Below are 18,756 nucleotides of genomic sequence, written 5' to 3'. Positions count from 1 at the left end.
ATATAAACTTCACGCCCTTCCTGGTAAGGCGTGTCAGCGGCATAGCAATACGTGAGAAACCCTCGACAAAACGTCGGTAATATCCGGCCAATCCCAGAAAACTGCAGATATCCTGAACTGACTTCGGCTGCTCCCAACTGGTGACAGCCTCGATCTTTTGAGGGTCTACTGAAATACCTCTGCTAGAGACCACGTGTCCCAGAAAATCGACTGAGGATAGCCAGAATGCACACTTGCTGAACTTCGCGTACAGCTGATGTCGTCGAAGAATCTCCAAAACTGTGCGAAGATGCTGTGCATGCTCCTCCTCGGAACGCGAGTAGACCAATATGTCATCAATGAAGACGATAACAAACTGATCCAAATACTCCAGAAAGATGCGGTTCATCAAGTCTATAAACACCGCTGGAGCATTGGTAAGCCCAAATGGCATTACCAAAAACTCATAATGACCATATCTGGTACGGAAAGATGTCTTCTGAATATCTGAGTCTCTGACTCTCAGCTGATGATATCCGGATCGCAGATCAATCTTAGAATACATTGATGTACCTTTGAGCTGATCAAACAAATCCTCGATCCGTGGTAATGGATATTTATTTCTGACGGTCACTGCATTCAGCTGTCTGTAGTCAATACATAACCTCATGGTGCCGTCCTTTTTCTTGACAAATAACATCTGAGAACCCCATGGAGAGACACTAGGGCGAATAAATCCCCTATCCAAAAGCTCCTGGAGCTGAACCTTCAGCTCGTTCAACTCTTTCGGTGCCATACGATAAGGAGCTTTCAATGCTGGTGCGGTCCCCGGAATCAGCTCAATAGTGAACTCCACTTGCCTTCTGGGAGGCAAACCTGGCAGCTCCTCTGGAAATACATCTGGGTACTCCCGGACTACAGGAACGTCGGAGAGCTGCGAACTACTGTTGTCCTCAGTACTAATCAAAGATAACAGAAAACCCTGACAACCATGTGACAGCAGCTTCTGAGCCTGAATTGCCGAAATGATCGATATGCCGTCATCTCTGATGCTAGTGAAATCCCACGAGGGTTGGCTCGGAGGCCGGAAGGTGACCACCCTCGTCTGGCAATCAAAGGTAGCATGATATACTAACAGTCAATCCATGCCAAGAATGATATCAAACTCGACCATCTCAAATACTAGAAGATCTACCGTAAGTATCATGTTGCCAAAGTCTAACGGGCAACCTCTGACCTCCTGGGTGACGTCTAAAGTATCACCGGACGGTAGGGAGACGGTCAATCGCTGCAATCTAAAAGTAGGTAATCTACCACTCTCCCACATAAAGGTACGGGATATAAAAGAATGCGAGCTACCAGTATCAATCAATATATCAGTGGAAAATGCATAAATAGAAATCATACCGCGGAAAACGGATCCGTCGGCTCGCTGCGCATCCTCTCTGGTAATCGCATGTATACGACCAGTCTCTGGCGGAGGAGGAGGGGGTAACCCTGCCAGCGGCTGGGCAGAAGCCTGCCACTGAGGACTGATACTGTGCAGCTGGCTGGGACTGAGTCTAGTACTGGCCTAAAGGCTGAGGCTGCATCTGATACTGCCCCTGCGTCGGATAATAAAGTCCCGGAACAGAACTCTGGGGTGCTATGGAAGCACTGGAGTACTCCTGTCCAAGCATGCCAAATGCCGCTGCTGCAGGTGAAGCACTCCGCTGCTGGCCATGCGAAGGTTGGGCTCTTCGCCCTCCTCGATAAGTTCCGGACTGACTGGACTGTCCTCCATGATCAGACCCTCCGGAAGTCATATGCTTAGTCTTCTGCGGACAATCTCGGCTCTGGTGCCCAGGCAGTTTGCAATGAAAGCAAACTGACTGTCCCAGAGAACAGGCTGAAGTGACATGATCTCTGGACCCACATCTGAAACAGCGAATGTTGCTGGCGGGTTGTTTTCGGCTCTGCTGGGAAGACCGGAAACGTCCTGAAGAAGACTGCCCTGATTTCTGAGGCTTACGTGATACCCCAGATGTACCCTGATCTGACCGACTACGCCTGCTCTGCGGTGGTGTAGCTTGAGGCTGCTAGATCTGCCCAGATGTCTGACCCGGCTGTTTCCTTTTTCTGTCTGGAAACGCTCTTTGCTGCGCTGACTCAATCAATAGGGCTCTGTCTAAAGTCTCCAGATAGGAAGTGGTACCAAGACTGGCAAGTCTTACTTGCAAATGTCGATCCAACCCTTGAATGAACTGCTGCATACACGAACTATCCTCAGCAACAAGCTCTGGACAAAATCTGGCTAATCTGTCAAACTCTGCATTATACTCAGTCACTGTCCGATTGTTCTGTCGCAGACTCAGGAAATCCTGCCGGCGAGCCATCTGATAAGCTCGTGGAAAGAAACGGCTCTCAAAAGCCTCTCTGAATCTAGCCCAAGTGATGTTCTGCTCACCGATGATGGAACGCTGGGTAAGCCACCAAGTGTCGGCCGCATCCCGTAAGTGAAAAGCAGCCAGCTCTGCTTTCTCCCACTAGGAGCAAGCCATATAGAAAAAGGGCCGCAACATAGTCTCAATCCAAGACAAGGCCACACTCGGATCTCGGTCTCCTCGGAAGAGTGTAAATCGACTCTTCATCGACTCTGCCAACACTGGAATCCTTGCTCGTGCCGCGACAAAGTCAGTGAGGTGTGTCGGAACGGCTGTCGGAACTGGCGGAACCACTGGAGCTGATGCTACAGGTGGTACCGCTGAATAAACTGGAGGAGGTACTACCGGTGCTGCTGGGTAAACTGGAGCATAAGCTGTCGGTGGCACTGTAGGGTGAACATAGGTGGCCGCGACTGGAGGTACAGTAGGTAATGATACCGGATGTGGAGCAGCCGGTATCCCTAATGTAGGTGCTGCTGGGTACACCGTATGTACTGGGAGCATAGGTGCCGCTGGTGTCGGGTACACTGTAGGCCCAGGTGGCGGTGGTGTCGAGTACACCATAGGCTGGGCTGGAGCTGGTGTCGGGAATGCCAATGGTACCCCTAGTGGTACTGAAAATACAGTAGGGGTGGATACAGTCGGTGCAGCTGAGGTAGGTACCTCTAAGGGAGCCATCGGGGCCTGAGAGCCCGACGCGCCCGCAGCATGCTGAGTCTGTCCCTAGCTGACAGGCTCATCAACAGAAGGCATCTCTAGCATATCCAGAGATCCCGCGGTCCTCGTACGTGGTCGTCCAGCACCACGTCTCGCAGCAATATGCGTAGATCGCCTCATATCTGTTAAATTATATTACAGATATTACTACTAGTATAACCAATTACCAAAATAACATCATACCTAATTGCTGTCTGGAGATGTTCCATCGCTGTCCAGTCTCCAAATTGACCTCGGAATTCCGTACAAGAAAATCACCGGAAATCCATATAAATCTGAAACGGAAGTCCAAAACATACACGTAATGGAAAACCCGTGCAACCAAAATAACTACCCAGTTTGACTCACAAACTTGGGCTAGCACAAAATATCCAGAATACTAAAAGCAGGTATCACACCCTGCTCTGATACCAATAAATTGGTATCAGATAAATCTCGAAAATCTAACACACGAAAATCAAACAAATATCGTCAAACTTTGGCGCTCTAATACCAACTAAATTGGAATCAGGTTATCCCAAATATCCCAAAATATGAAAATAAAGATCGTAAAACTTAATCTCTGATACCAAATAAATTGTCACGCCCCAGAGGAGTCTATGTCCGAAGAAATTTCGGCAGCATCTCCCCTGTACGGCGGACAATCTGAAACTTTTCTACAGCATCATATACCTCAGCCACATGCGGCTGGAATAATAACAATAATAAAACAATCACCACGCAGTTAATATCAATTTCAGCCTCTGGCTGACACAACCATGCAATTAAGTAGTAAACAAATAGAACAGTAATACGATGACTCCAAAACAACCCTACTCAACTACACTCGTAAAGCTCAAATCCGACAAACTCACATCTTCTGCCGTCCAGGCAGGCATGGAGTAAAACATATCCAAATCATACCAAAGTCCATCAACGATAAGAATCCATATAAGATCCATAAGTAAAACCAATACAAGACTAAGACATAGTCCGATAGAGAAAACTAAAATAACAACTCGTGGTCTGCAGAGGACTAGCACTACGTGCAGTGGGGACTAGCGACTGGAACTGCCTCCTGACAGCATCAACCTGAAAATAACAACGGAGGCGGGGGTGAGTCCAACGCTCAGCGGGTAACAACTGATATGCATAATAAAGAATATAACAACTAACACTAATCATGCGTACAGTCTCTTGATACAAGAAAGGTAAATGCAACTGAGGAATGCAGGAGAAAAGCTGTACTAACCCGGACCAAGGTATAAGGGTAACAGGGTCGTCAGACCGAGGGTGTCATAATCCTCTATGCATGTCAGTCATATGCATCCATATAAATGCAGCAAGTAAATGCAGCAAACATAAGCAATAAATGCATCATGCATATGATGCCAATGACATGGTCACCCCTGACGCCAGTCAGCCATCTCACACACAATGGTGAGTTCGAGTGGGTAGGGTTGTGACAACCGTGCACTCTGACATCACTGCCCCTGATGAGTGACCGAGCGGACGGGATGCTTTCGGAGTACACACATACTCCTACCCCGAAATAATAAATGGGGGAGCGTAATGCTCTCATCTCCCGATACACAATGACGGGGAAGAGTCTCTGCCGGCTACCACGCTGAGTCACACTACCCATGAGCGGACCAACGGAGCCAAACAAAGTCCAACTGCCTGCCGGCTACAACGCTGCTACACTAAACCAATGGAGCCAAACAGAGCGGAACTGTCTACCGGCTACCACGCTGAGTCGCCAGACCAACGGAGCCAAACAGCAGAACTGCCACACACCTGTCTGATATACCACTAACCCATAAGTGGTGGTGTGTACAGATATATGTAACTAGCGATGTGCTCAACAATAATGGAGCAGACAATCGCACAGCATGCAATCATGCAAGATGATGCATGACACTAAACATGGCAATATCATGAATAGCATAGCAAGATCCATGCATAAATAAAAGGTGTACCACAAGTCAATGTATCAGATGGAAGGAACACAAACAAATAGGGTATCAAATAAACCCTAGGTCCTGAACATAATATATCATATGGTTGTGTCACTACCTATAAAGCAGGTATGATCAGGTAAATAATAACATGCAGTGCATAACGAGTAAACAAGCAAACATGTAATAGATCATGTAGTGACCAACCGAAACAAATGGAAAACACAATCATGCTATATGTTAAACACATTATTATGCATATCAAAAGACATAAGTCAAAGTACCCGCCTCCAAATAACAAGATCCAAATCGATCCAAATCCGACGTCGAGATACTCGTATCGCGTCAAAGTCCTGTGTAAATCATACAGTTTAGCTAAGTTAATTATAAACAAATAGCTAAACAAATTCCTAATCCACCGATCATCTAGGGTTAGTTTCATTAACCCTAATTACACCATTAGATAAATTATAAATCTAAGTTAACAACTATTGCTAACATAACTAGCAATCATCTACAACGAAGATCAATTCCTACACTTTACCTCAACCACAGTCGTTGTGGCTCAATAGCAAGGATCGTTGCTGCTGAAGTTTTAAAGCTTTGCTGCTAAAATCCACCGCAAAGATTCTGTCCAGAACAGGATCAAGAATGAAACAACTCTTAGTTGGAAATGATTTACACTGTTCGGATCAAGAACAGAAGATGCAAAATCGACATCCCAAACTTACCTCAACTGTGACCTAAATCCACCGCAAGAAAGGAATGATCAAGAACAGAGGTGAAGATCCAAGCTCTAATATGGAAATACTATAAGAACTAATCCGAGATCTTCCTCCTAGTCCAGAACAGGAAGAAAATCACAACAAGGAAATCAATCAACTGAAATCCCTAATTCCACAGCTAGTTAGATCGCCTACCTCAAGGATCACTGCTAGGAACGGCGGAGAGGTGCTGTGCGTCAGCGTCGGCACGATGCTCGGGCACAGGAGAGGCCGGCGACACTACGGTGGTCGGTGACTAGCTAGGGCACAGCGTTGGCTAGGGCAAATTCGCCGTGAGGGCTCGGGTGGTGTCGTCGGGCAGAGACGAGAAGGAAGGAGGACGACGCTAGAGCAGAGAGAAGGGCTCTGCTCGGCGATCAAAGGAAGGGCTCAGTGGTGGCCGACGCTAGGGCTCGGTGGTCGACTGTAGTGGCGCCGTCGCTCGGCGAAATGGTGGAGCAAGGGTGGCGCTGGGTCAGAAAGGAAAGCTTGGCGAGAAGATGGCTAGGGCACGCGACACGTCGGAAGAGAAGATGGTCTCCTGTGAATGGGGGCAACGGCGAAATGAAGAGGAGAAGAACTAAAAGGAGAGGAGAGAACCGCTCGTGCGGTTAGGGCACGAGAGAAGATGGTGTCGGCGAAGCCTCGGGCACGCGGGGAGAAGGCAGAGAAAACGAAGGAAAGAAAATAAATAAAAGAAAAAAGAAAATAAAAGAAAAATCAAACTTCTCCTCGCTTAAATGGGTAACCTAAACAGGCTTTCCCGTGTCCTGTTTTTATCCCTGTAAACTCGTCCATACGAGCTCCGAACAATTCTCGAAAAATTTTCAAAAATTCCGAAAAATTCCCTTATTAATATTCGCATATTTTCGGTATTTTACTTGAGGTGGATACCAAGTAAATCTACTTGTTAGCGTTGTGTGAGTCTTGTATTTTATTTCCGCTGCATATCATCATCAAGACGCAACCGATGAGCACGTGACGAGACGTCATTCACCCCCCACCCCCCACCCGTCTAGCGGGCACATCAGTCCCATCAGTAGCTGCTACAACGTGAAGCAGCTGAATTTCCAAATAGCTGCTCCACATTGTAGCAGCTAACAGTCCAAGTTGCTTTTAACAGCGTGTTGTAGTTAGGGTGTGTACATTGTAGCATAAATCTTTGATTGTCCTAGAATGACTACTCATAGCAGCCATAACCCATATGACTAGTCATAGCTGTCATAAATCATGACTCGTGACTACTTGTATAATTATGCTTTGTCAGAAGGGCAACTGCGAGCTCATGACTACACTTATTCCCAGATTTAATAGCATAATGCCACTGTTTTCCTATATAACAGAGGATTGCGGCGTTCATAACATCTAAAAGAAAACAAGTAGCTTATTCATGGATTGACGATATTTTCTCGACACCACCTTCATCATTTCTTTCATGCCATCCTCAGTAAATCTTGAAGTGTATCTTGCTCCCAAATGGAGAAGGACAAAGCTGTCTTATTGCCTTCCACCATTTAGTGAAAGCTTCCATGTTCGTAAAGGAATTTCTTTAAAGAGACCACTAGCGTCTAGCCCCGATGTGTGTATGTTGAAGATGTTAGGCTGCTCAAGGAGTGTATTAGGGAGAGGGTGATCACCTCGAAGAACTTTTCCCAGCCAGGACCAAAGGATGTGAGGGAGGTGGAAAATAATATAAGCTGGTTGGTGCTCACAACACTGTTCAATATTAAACTTACGATGTAATCGAAATGTAAATTTGTTGACAATATTTTCTCATGTAAAGGCATAAATATATTTTATAAGTGCTACACCTTGTTATCTTACTCCTAAGTAGCTGCTACATGATATAGCAGCTACTGCCAGTTATTTTTAATCACCCAATTAATTTATTTTTGTATATATTATTTCTATTTTATTTTTTAAGTATGTTGTCATATCATGAAGTGGTAAATTCAAGTGGACTCATGAATAATGATCAAGCTCGTGAACACAGAACATGAGGTCCACGTTATAGCAGCTAGTTTGTGGTAGACATATACACCATTATAGGAACTGAAAAATTATTTCCAGATAACACATTAAATACAACGGGAGGAGTAAGTGAAATTTAATTTTATTCAAGTTGATATTGTAGTAGTTACTGATCCGTAACTACTATAACCCAGACTTCATGTTGTAGCAGCTACCTATCAGGATCCAGTATAACAAAGACAATTATAAGTCGAACTTTATCAAGATCCATTATTAAAGTGATTTACTACAACGTGTAACAGCTTCTCATAAGCAGCTGCTACACTGTGTAGCAGTTAGTGCAGATGGGGGATAAAAGCCCACTCCTATTAATTTTATGCAGACCGGTAGAAAGCCCGCTTAACCATCGAGTTAGCTGCTACAACGTTGTAATTATTTTGGCAGCAGGTAATTCTGCGATCCTAGACTTCATTATCTCCATATGGGAGCCTGACCACTTCCATCTGCATATTCTTGGAGGATATGTTGTCTGTAATGATCTATTATTCTAACATGTTCACACATCCAGACCTGCAATATAATAAAATTATTTAAATAAGATAAACTTTTTTTAAACACTCTATTCTCTCAACCATAATCTTAAACCCGAAAATTCTAAAATCATTAAACCCCATTGTAGCAGCTAGGAGACGAATCAAAACTCTAAAAATTCAAACCCTAAACAAAACGAGATGCCTCAAAACATTCATCCCTAACAACGTACTTACGATTGAGGCGAAGATTTGGATGAGAAAGAAGTCGTTGCGGTGAGATTGATTGACGAAGACACCGTGTGGGCATCGATTTACTATGATTGATATTCTTTCGAAATATTTTTCACACGGTGAGTTTAGGGGTTAAACCTTTGGCCAATGAGGGTAAAAATGTAATTGCACAGTATATATATATTTGCACAATAATTGTAAAAAGGTAATTGGTGAGAAAAGATTATTTGGAGATCAGCAGTACCTACTACGTGTTGTAGCAGCTATTCTGGAGTAGCTGCAACAAAGTGTAGCAGTTAATCAGAAGTAACTGCTACATAGTGTCGTAGCCACTCTTGACAAGCTGCTACAACGTGTAGCATATTCTGACGACTAGCTGCTTCAACGTGCTGCAGTTACTTCTACAACATGTATAACCTTATTTAATTGATCTAAATAAAAAACTAAGATTAGTTATGATCTATTATTGGTTGAAAATGCAGAGTAACATTTTGTTGAGCGTAAACGAAGAAAGAGCTGTTACATTGTTGTAGCAGCTAACATTCCAAGTTAGCTGCTACAAGTTGTAGAAGCTATATGGAAAGTTAGCTGCTACAACGTGTAGCAGCAAAGCAAAGGCGCTGCAGCAACATAAAAAATTTTAAATAATTTTTTAGCAAGTTGATATATAGCTAAAAAAATATTTTTAGGGTTAATATCTGTTAGAAAATATAGCTAGTAAAAAAATGACTTAACAAGCGGTTGCTACAAGTTGTAGCAACTACATGGAGAGTTAGCTGCTACAAGGTGTAGTAGTTAACTGTCGAAGTAGCTGTTATAACTTGTAGCAGTAAAGGAAAGTCCAAGTGGATGCAGACGTTTGTAGCTGCTACATGTTATAGTAGCTACATGGAGAGTTAGCTGCTACAAGGTATAGTAGTTAACTATCGAAGTAGTTGTTATAACTTGTAGCAACAATGGAAAGTCCAACTGGCTGCAGGGGTTTGTAGCAGGCGTCGCCTTTGCACGTCGTAGCATAAATCCTTCCTTCATTCTACGACTACCATTCCAAGTTAGCTGCTACAAGTTGTAGCAGCTACAAGGACAGTTTGCTGTGAAGTAGTTGTTGCAACGTTTAGAAGCGAAGAAAAGACACTACATCAGTAAAAAAATAATTTCAAATAATTTTTTATCAAGTTGATATACATGAACTTAAATATTTGTAGGGGTAATATCTGCTAGAAAATGTAGCTACCAAAAAAATGACTTATCAAGTGGCTGCTTCACGTTTGTAGCTGCTGCAACGTGTAGCAGCTAACACGCAAATGTGGCTGTAGCCTGCAGGTGTTTGTAGTCAGCATTGCCCTTGCACGTTATAGCATTAATCATTCTAATATGTATATATATGCTATAACGGTGGGGAATAACAAATTAAAATGAAACGAATTACCATTGGGAATGGAGAGAGGTGGTAAGCTCTCACATCAGCTGTGAGATTGAAGACGCCGATGAAACTTTCCCGGCGGGAGCGCGAGGTCTGACGGACGACAGAGATGACGGGAGAGAGAGAGAGAGCGGTGAGAGAGATTTTAATTTGGGGGAATTTCCCACGTATCAGTTTTGAATAGAAGGCGGAAGGGGAGAGAGAATAAATGATATTTTTTAGCGAAATCGAGCTGGCAACGTCACGTCTGCGTGTTGTTCACGGTCACGCACAAAGCGTCGCTCAGTATATCAAATCTATATATATATATAGTACCGGATAGGGTATGAGTAAGATTTTACTACATCCGCTGAGGGTATCGATAGGGTATAGGTAGAATTTTACCACATCCATCTCTATACTCTTATCCGAATATCTATTATAAAAATTCTCTCCATATCCTCCTTTATTCGGATCGAATGTCAAATTATTCATTGAATTCGGATGAAATTATCATCCCTAATTCTTCCACAATTTGCACCGGAGTTCGTACAACTATCTGGTCTATCACGTGATCGTACGAATCTCAACGCAGTTATTGACGCCCATTAGGGATGGAGTAGATTGTGGAACATTTTAGTTGAAATATTCCGACAGTTAACCAGAAGCGCTCTCTTTTTTCGTTGATTTGATTTGATTTGATCGAGTGCATACTTATCTTGAATCTTCTTCTCCGTTCTCGGATAACCCACCTAAGCTTAGGGTTTTGTTGCCGCTTGGCCGCTTTGGGTTCGCCGGAGATCCCATTTCCTCGATGGATCACGGCAGCGGAGGATTCTACCGGAACGAGGCGATATCTGCCGTTCAGGACGAGGACCAGTTGTACGGGGAGGACGAAGACTACGATGACCTTTATAGCGATGTCAACGTTGGGGAGGGGTTTCATCAGACCTTCCACGGGGGAGATGACGTGAGGAGGTCCGGGGAAGAGAAGGGAAGCGAACCCCTCCCACCGCCACTGTCACCGCTGATGCCTCGGATTGTGCAGCAGCAGCAGCAGCAGCTGGTGGTAGAGACTTCAGAGAAGATCCAGATCCCGGGTATCGCAGGAGAGGCAAAGATCGAGCGTGCTGTTGCTAGATCTGGAGCTTTCCAGGAACAGGGTTTCACGGGAGTCGACGAGTCCATGGTTGCACCAAGACTGGCAGCGGCCCCTCCTCCACAACCACCTGTGCCGACTGGTAGGCCTGATATCGGCCATCCTGCTGGTGGATTTCAACAGATCCAGAGTGTTAATGACAACGATAGCTTCCAAATTGAGAGTTTCCAGAGGCAAGGAGGTGGCTTTGGGAACGAGGGGTTTCAGAGGCAAGGAGGTGGTGTAGGCAATGCTGTGCCTGTTGTCAATGCTAATGGAGGCGACACGGGTGGAAGTGGCGGAGCTGGTGGGACTACTCTTTTTGTTGGGGATCTCCATTGGTGGACCACTGACGCAGAGCTCGAGGCTGAGCTCTGCAAATATGGGCAGGTGAAAGAAGTTAGATTCTATGATGAGAGGGCAAGCGGAAAATCAAAGGGATACTGTCAGGTTGATTTCTACGATCCAATTGCTGCAACTGCTTGCAAGGAAGGTATGAACGGACATATTTTCAATGGAAGGCCTTGTGTTGTTGCCCTGGCTTCACCATTCTCTGTTAGAAGAATGGGTGAGAGCCAAATGAACAAGAATCAACAGGTGACAAGCACATCTCAACCACCGGCACCTCCTCAGAAGGGTAGAGGAGGTGGTGGGCCTCCAGTTGGTAACAATTTTGGACGCGGCGGCGGAGGCGGCGGAGGCGGCGGAGGAGGTGGCGGTGGAAATTGGGGAAGAGGTGGTGGAATGGGAAACCGCGGGCCAATGAATAACATGAGAAACAGGATGGGTCCAATGGGTGGAAGAGGTATCATGGGAAATGGCGGCATGGTTCCACCACCACCACAAGCTTTACATCCTGGTTCTATGCTTGGTCAGGGATTTGATCCAATGGGTTATGGAGTGGCAATGGGGAGAATGGCTGCTGGTTTTGGAGGATTCCCTGCAGGGGCAGCTGGTGCTCCTTTTCCTGGAATGATGCCTCCATTTCCTCCTGTCGTGGCTCCTCATGTCAATCCAGCTTTCTTTGGACGGGGGTTGGCTCCTGGAGGTGTCGGAATGTGGTCTAATCCCAACATGGGTGGTTGGGGAGGTGAAGATCAATCAAGCTATGGGGATGATGCTGCTTCTGATCAGCAGTACGGAGAAGCAAGCCACGGGAAGGATTGGATGGCTGAAAGAGATCGATATGGTGGTCCTGAAAGAAGAAATGAAAAGGAGAATGAAATGGGTTCTGGACAAGATTGGCCAGACAGAAGACACCGGGATGGGAAGGAAAGAGATTCAGGGAGAGAAAAGGAGATGAGTAGGGAGAGGGATAGAGAGCGAGAAAGGGACAGAGATAGGGAGAAGGAGAGAGAAAGAGATAGGGAAAGAGTACGAGAAAGTGATCGAGAAGGTGATCGGCATCGGGATGATAGAGACAGACATGGCGACCATTATAGGCACAGGGATCGTGGACCAGAGCGTGATGATGATTGGACCAAAGCAAGATCATCTAGGCCTCGCAGCAGGTCACGGGAGGTTGAACATTCAAAAAGGCGGTAGCAGCCACCTTAATAATCCAGCCTCTTTGCAACTTTCTCAGCACAATAGATATTTTATTAGATGCTGCTTTGATTGCCGGTCCCAGATACTTAAATTTGGGAATACTTATAAGGGTCTGGCTCATTCACTTGACTGAAGAAGTAAGCATCCTTCCTCTTCCCATCTATTTGTTGATGCTAGTAATAGCTATTGTGAGCATTTTACAAGCACTTCATATGCAAAAGAGTAGGTAAGTTGTTTGAGTTGCTTATCCTTTGGTGTTGCTTATTGGCACTTATTTACTGGAAGTCATCAATATTTTCAAGTTATATATTTTCCTGAATTTTTAATGAATAATAAGAATGTAATCATTTCCCTGGAATGGCCATTAGATTTAGCAGTTCTTTTCAACTAGCCATATAAGTGCTCTTAAATATATCTCCCATTTCATAGTTAAAGGCCCAATTATGACCAAATTTGGAAATATATTTAACAGTACAAACTTAATAAATAATTACTTCCTAGAATAATTATTCAAACCTGGACCTATTATCTAGATAACTTATTCCCAAAATAATCATCCCTAGTTTGATATGAATTAATCTTGTAATTCATAAAAATTAAAATTTCTTGATTTTTTAAAAAAATTATTTTTCTAAAAAAATAACTGCATCATTCTCTTCTACTGAAGAAAACTGAACTCTTAAGTGTGGTCTCATTATCTTCAATTGGACCTTTTTTTCAAATAAAGAACAATAGTAATAGCACCTATGACCCCAGAGCTTGGTGTGGTGGTAAGAGGCATGGTGGTAAGAGGCAGGGTGCATTTCTCAAGCAATCATGGTTCAATACTCACGCAAGATACACCTACGACGATTGATCTAAGTTGGGGAGTCACGTCAGGGGCCACCCCGCTTTCTAGATTTACTTGGTGGCGAAATGTGGGGCCGGACCGTCTACCTCAGGATTAGTCGGGTTATAAGATATGGATACCTGGTATAATAATAATAATAATAATAATAATAATAATACCTACATTTTAATCTTCAATGGTAGCAAAAGGTGGAATCCACCACCCCAGCCCCACATGGTCGGCCCCACGACCATCTGTGAGGAGGTAAATCAGGAAGCTATAGTTGGCTAGTGCGGAGAGGGTTTTTTTCCTCGGCTACATTTTAACCTTCAAGGAGCATATTGTTTTAGATGCTCCAAATTAATGAGGAATATACATCTTCATTTATCCTTCTCATCATTGAAAATTAAATTGTGATTTTATTGATCTTTTCTTTCTTTTTGGTTGCCTCAAGTACAATTTATCATATTAACTTAACATTTTATAATAATAATAATAATTTGGTGCAATTTCTTTATTTTCTTTGACATGTTTCTCTCATATCTAGTCAACGAAAATTCAATTGTGACTAGTAGACAAGAAAATAAACTCTCTTGGCCAACTTGCTTTAGGGTCATGAATAGTTACAAAATGACACATAAATGGAAATCTTAATAGTTTTATTCATTGTCAAATGAATGTCTTGCATTCTTATTTCATTCTGGTTGTTTTGTTCATTTGAAATTTATTACTGAAGGATACTATTAAATTGAGGAAATATTGATAAACTGAAGGTTTCCTAAATAAATGAATTAGGATCCCTTTTAAAGGCTCTATTATGACTTCATCTTGGAAATAGAATTAGCCTTCCAAAGTTAGTTAAAAAATAGTTAATTTCTAAAATAAATAATGTAATTAGGATATATTCTCTAAATAACTTATTCTCGAAAATAAATATTGAAATTACCTAATTTTGTAACTTAGTCAAATTATTTTAAACAAATTTTAGAACACATAAAAATTAAACTTTCTTAATTATATCTTCAAATTTATTTTTTATTTTTATCACATCATTCTCCTTGCTAAATGAAGAAATCAAACCAAAAAAAAATCAAGAAATAAGAATATATGACATTCATTTGACTATTGACTATTTTTTGGATACTTTCATTAGTATCTATTCATTTATAGTTATTCATGATTCTAAGGTTTGTCCTTTTTTATAAATATTTGACATCCAATTGAGGTTTCAACTGAACTGGTATGTGAGACACATATGGATGTTAAAAAAAAACAAATTTACACTGAGATTTTATACTAGGGCCATTCGTGAATATATCTTATAACTATTACTTTTGAAGCTTTGATTGACTACTTTATCTAGGCATATTGTGAAAAAAAATTAATTTTAATGAATGACTATTTAGCTTATCAATTTCATTAAAAGTTAGTTTATTTTCAAATTAGTGCATAGACTAACTTACTGGAAGACATCAAGCCTCTGAATTTACAATGTTGACTTTGTCACTTGTCATGATTCTTCAGTTTTGCTGTCAATGAGCTTTAGGATTATCATTTCCATTTTCCATGGCTGACCAATACGGACATGCACACACTATATTCTTGCCTCATGATTAGTCTAAAAAGAGATTATGCTCCTTGAAGTCCAAGTCCAAGATGGTGTTAGTTTTCTTCTTCTTATTGTAAATGATACCCTAATTCTTATTGTAAATGATGCCCTAATTGAAATTCTGACAATTTCCTTAGAATTTTCTCATTGTAGGATCTGATGTGGTTTAAATTACAAAAATTTAAATTTGAAAGCTTAAATTTTTTATTGGCTGTAAGATCTATTTTTGACTTTGTCATGTAGAGAGTTAAATAACTTTAATTATTATTTTGGGGGATAAATTATTTAGAGAATAGGTTAATGTTTGATTGGTTATTTTAGGAATTAGTTGTTTATTTACCAAACACATCGCAAATACCCTAATAATTGGATATTAAATTTCTATCCTTTCAATGATAAAAAAAACTATTGTTGATTAACATCAAATAACGAATGTGATGACAACATAAGAACCAACTACTAATAAAATTAACAATTATTAAAAACACAACTAAGAAATAGGATTTAAGATAGTGGATAACAGCAGTATTTTTTTTTTATTTAAGAAAATAAATAACAGAAAGGCCTGTAATTACTAATGCTCTACTTTAGTAATTGGGATCCTGGAGTAACTGCAAATCAACTTGGGTGTCTGGATAAAATATTTTTCTCTATAAAATGTTCTGGTTAGAATATGAAATAAAATTGGATTTTGGGATGGTTATCTAAATCTACTTTTAAGGTCAGATTATATTTGGTGTGAACTTTTCTGCTTTCCATTGAAGGTCTGTTTGAGAGATTACTTTCACTTGATTATCAATGTTAGTGACTTATCAAATTTTCAAGAATTAGTATAATGTTATGAATAGCTTAAATAGATGGTTAAATTTTTTTTTTATATGATCTGCATAAGCATTGTACAGTTGTTCAACTGTACTGCTATTTGCTGCCTCCTTCCACTTTAATATTGTACTTGTATTTGATGGACACTTGGATGTATTTGTTAGGGTTACTTGGATGAAGATACGAGGGGAGGAGGAAGTGACACAAAAGATGCATAAAATCATAAGTCTCATATGTAATTTTATATTTCTGTCTCCCCTCCTTACTTTCCGTCCAAGTAAACAGACCTTTATGCCTTGTTTATCCTGGAGGAAGAATTCATTTCCATGGACGAGCGCAATTTTTAAGGTGGAAATGGATTCCTTCCTCCATTTACCCACATTGAAAACTCGGAGGAAGGAGGAAGTTAGATTGGTTCCTGTAGAATCCTTTTTCTCCCATCCCAAGTTCTTAAGGGATTCTATGGAAGAGATCACATAATATCTTCTTTGCCTGGAACACAGTGCAGCAAGGTCGCCATCTGTGCAGTGAGATGCTTCGAGGTTGAGGCTGTGATGTGGCAACAAAGAGGCTGCAGTGAGAGGTGGAGGCTCTGCACTGAGATTGGCAGCTGAAGTCAAGCTATGCTACAAGATCAATGGCACTGTGCAGGAGGCACTGTGGTGCGGCACAACAGAGACGGTTGGTGTGGGCAGAGACAAGCACAAGATCTCTGCACTACAGCGAGCACAAGGTCAGGATGATGAGCACTCTTCTCTACGGTGATAACAAACATAAGGTTGTAGATCAGGCAACACTTAGTCGAAGAAATAGGAAGGGAGGAGGTGGAAGTTGGACTGCCTGACCAGCAGCCACAGTTTTCTGCTCGATGAAGAACACGTCGCCATCAGAAGGGAGGTGGTGGCTTAGTGGATGCACCAAGAATGGATGTACTCCCTAATTTCAGAAGTAATTTAGTCATTTGAATCTCCTTTGATCTTTTGTTTCCTTTAAGGTAAATTAGGGTGATCCAATTTTTATTATCTTCCTTTCTTTTCTTTTATCTCTTGAACTTGCTTCCTTTTCTTTTTCCTCCTTTGAATTATTAGTGTTTCTGCATTTTCTTTTCCTATTTATTTTTGCCTCTTGATATTTCATTAAATTATTATGACCATCGAATATGCAAATTTTGTTTGTAATTTGTAAAGATTATCGCTTGAAAGAATTCTAAGACTATTATGGGTATTTGAAAATTTAATTGGGCAATGGACCAATCAGTCTCATCTCACCAACTTCTCTCTAGTTTCATCTCCGATTTTCCTTCTATTTTTTGGTTGGATGGACCTGTTAATTTAAAATGCATTGACTCTTTATACTTCTTTGTCCTTGCAGCTAGAAGAAGATGCTTTTATCGCCTGAGCTACCTTTCTGGTGACTCTGCAGGCTGTAGTCATCTTTCAGCAATCAACTAGTCTCCCACATGTTTGGTACTTAATTTTTTTTTTAAAAAACAGTGAACTCTGTAGTGAGGGACCTTAGAAATGATAGTTTGGGAGTTTACTAGTGTGATTACTCTGCTGAGTAGAACTCTTTACTAGTTTATGCGTGGAAACAGTATCATAGTTTATGCAGCTGTGTTAATATTTGCCATCCATGATGTCCAAGCTGCTTTTCAAGATGCAGGGTTAGTAAATCTGTGGTCCATCAAAGGCATGGCATGATGGATTTTAACACTAATCATCCCCCGTGGGCTTCATTCTTTTCTTATTTCTGTTTACTTTACCTTGTAACCCATATTGCTTTACTCATGCTTATTTTTACAGTTTTGTAACTGGCTTAGATGTGTTAGGCAGCGTCTTTGCTAAAATATGGTCATTATTTGTTTTTGTAATACTCTCCTCAATGCCAATCATATCAATTAAATGCTTTTTTTCCTCGTTGAAACGATGCACACGCAATTCTGGAATAGTAGAGGTATTTTTTTTAAATAGATATTGATTGAATTAATCAAATGGCATATTATTCTGTTTCATCATGTCTGATGGTTAGCTCTGCGGCGATCTTCCTTAGCCTTCTACTTTGTGACTGCGTGTGTGCATACATAATCTATGGCATGATCGGTCGGTCTAAAACAATAAGAGGTACGATGTGACACTTACTGAGATGACTTTATTTTTTTGGGCGGGTACGCATCGTCGTCCGTTGCTTCAGATGTGTTTATTTTCTTGCTACATATAAAATTGCCGGTGCAATTGAAGAATTTGTGTGCCATCTATCTCTAGAAAACTAATAAATTGGTTGATTGTGATATGCTTAATAAAACTATTAACATATTGTATAATTTTGATAGTGACTTGTTCGGTTTTTTTATTTACTTCTTTACATATGATTATGGGTAGAAATTTTGATAATAATTGATGTATTAGACAGAAAATATATTGGTCAAATTTAATATTTTCTTGTATTAACAGTGTACGTGCCAAATTATAGCAGTAATTACAAATGTAGTTTGGCTAGTTTGGTAGATGAAAATTCAAGATATGAGATCTTGATAGGTTTAAAGTCTCCGAGAATGAGCTCTTAGCAAGTAATTGACAAGAAGTTTCAGAGAGTAAATTCTTGACAGATGGAGCTCCAGTAGGTAAACAAAGAGTGGATGTACAACAATGTCTGATAAATACGGAACACCAGAATGCAGTTCGACCTGTTAGATGGGTCAATTCGTGGTGGGATGAGCTAGCTTGTGCTGGGGTGGGTTGATTTGTTATCTTGGTGGATTAGAAAATTTTTGATCCAACTCAAGTGAGTTGCAGGTTAGGCGGCTGAGCTCATCAGAAAAATAAAAAAGTATATAAAAAAATTAAAAATTCTTCT

General features: G+C 41.4%; 1 protein-coding gene across 3 annotated transcripts; it reads left to right on the top strand.

Moving 5' to 3' along the window:
• Positions 1-10,627: 10,627 nt before the first annotated feature.
• LOC122054627 (cleavage and polyadenylation specificity factor subunit 6-like) lies at positions 10,628-17,534 on the top strand. Of its 3 annotated transcripts, none has more exons than XM_042616091.1 (3): positions 10,630-12,780; positions 16,068-16,851; positions 17,275-17,534. In XM_042616091.1, the coding sequence occupies exon 1, from the start codon at positions 10,772-10,774 to the stop codon at positions 12,638-12,640; it is 1,869 nt and encodes a 622-aa protein (XP_042472025.1). In that variant the 5' UTR covers positions 10,630-10,771; the 3' UTR covers positions 12,641-12,780; positions 16,068-16,851; positions 17,275-17,534. The 3 variants fall into 3 exon arrangements, with proteins under 3 accessions (XP_042472019.1, XP_042472025.1, XP_042472022.1); XM_042616088.1 differs by having other exon boundaries at positions 16,068-16,897; XM_042616085.1 differs by lacking the exon at positions 16,068-16,851 and having other exon boundaries at positions 10,628-12,780.
• Positions 17,535-18,756: the final 1,222 nt, after the last annotated feature.

Source organism: Zingiber officinale, chromosome 1B (genome assembly GCF_018446385.1).
Source record: "Zingiber officinale cultivar Zhangliang chromosome 1B, Zo_v1.1, whole genome shotgun sequence".
In the NCBI taxonomy this organism is placed as follows: Eukaryota; Viridiplantae; Streptophyta; class Magnoliopsida; order Zingiberales; family Zingiberaceae; genus Zingiber; species Zingiber officinale.
The sequence above is the reverse complement of the archived record's forward strand: the minus strand, read 5'-3'. Positions and strand labels throughout refer to the sequence as shown.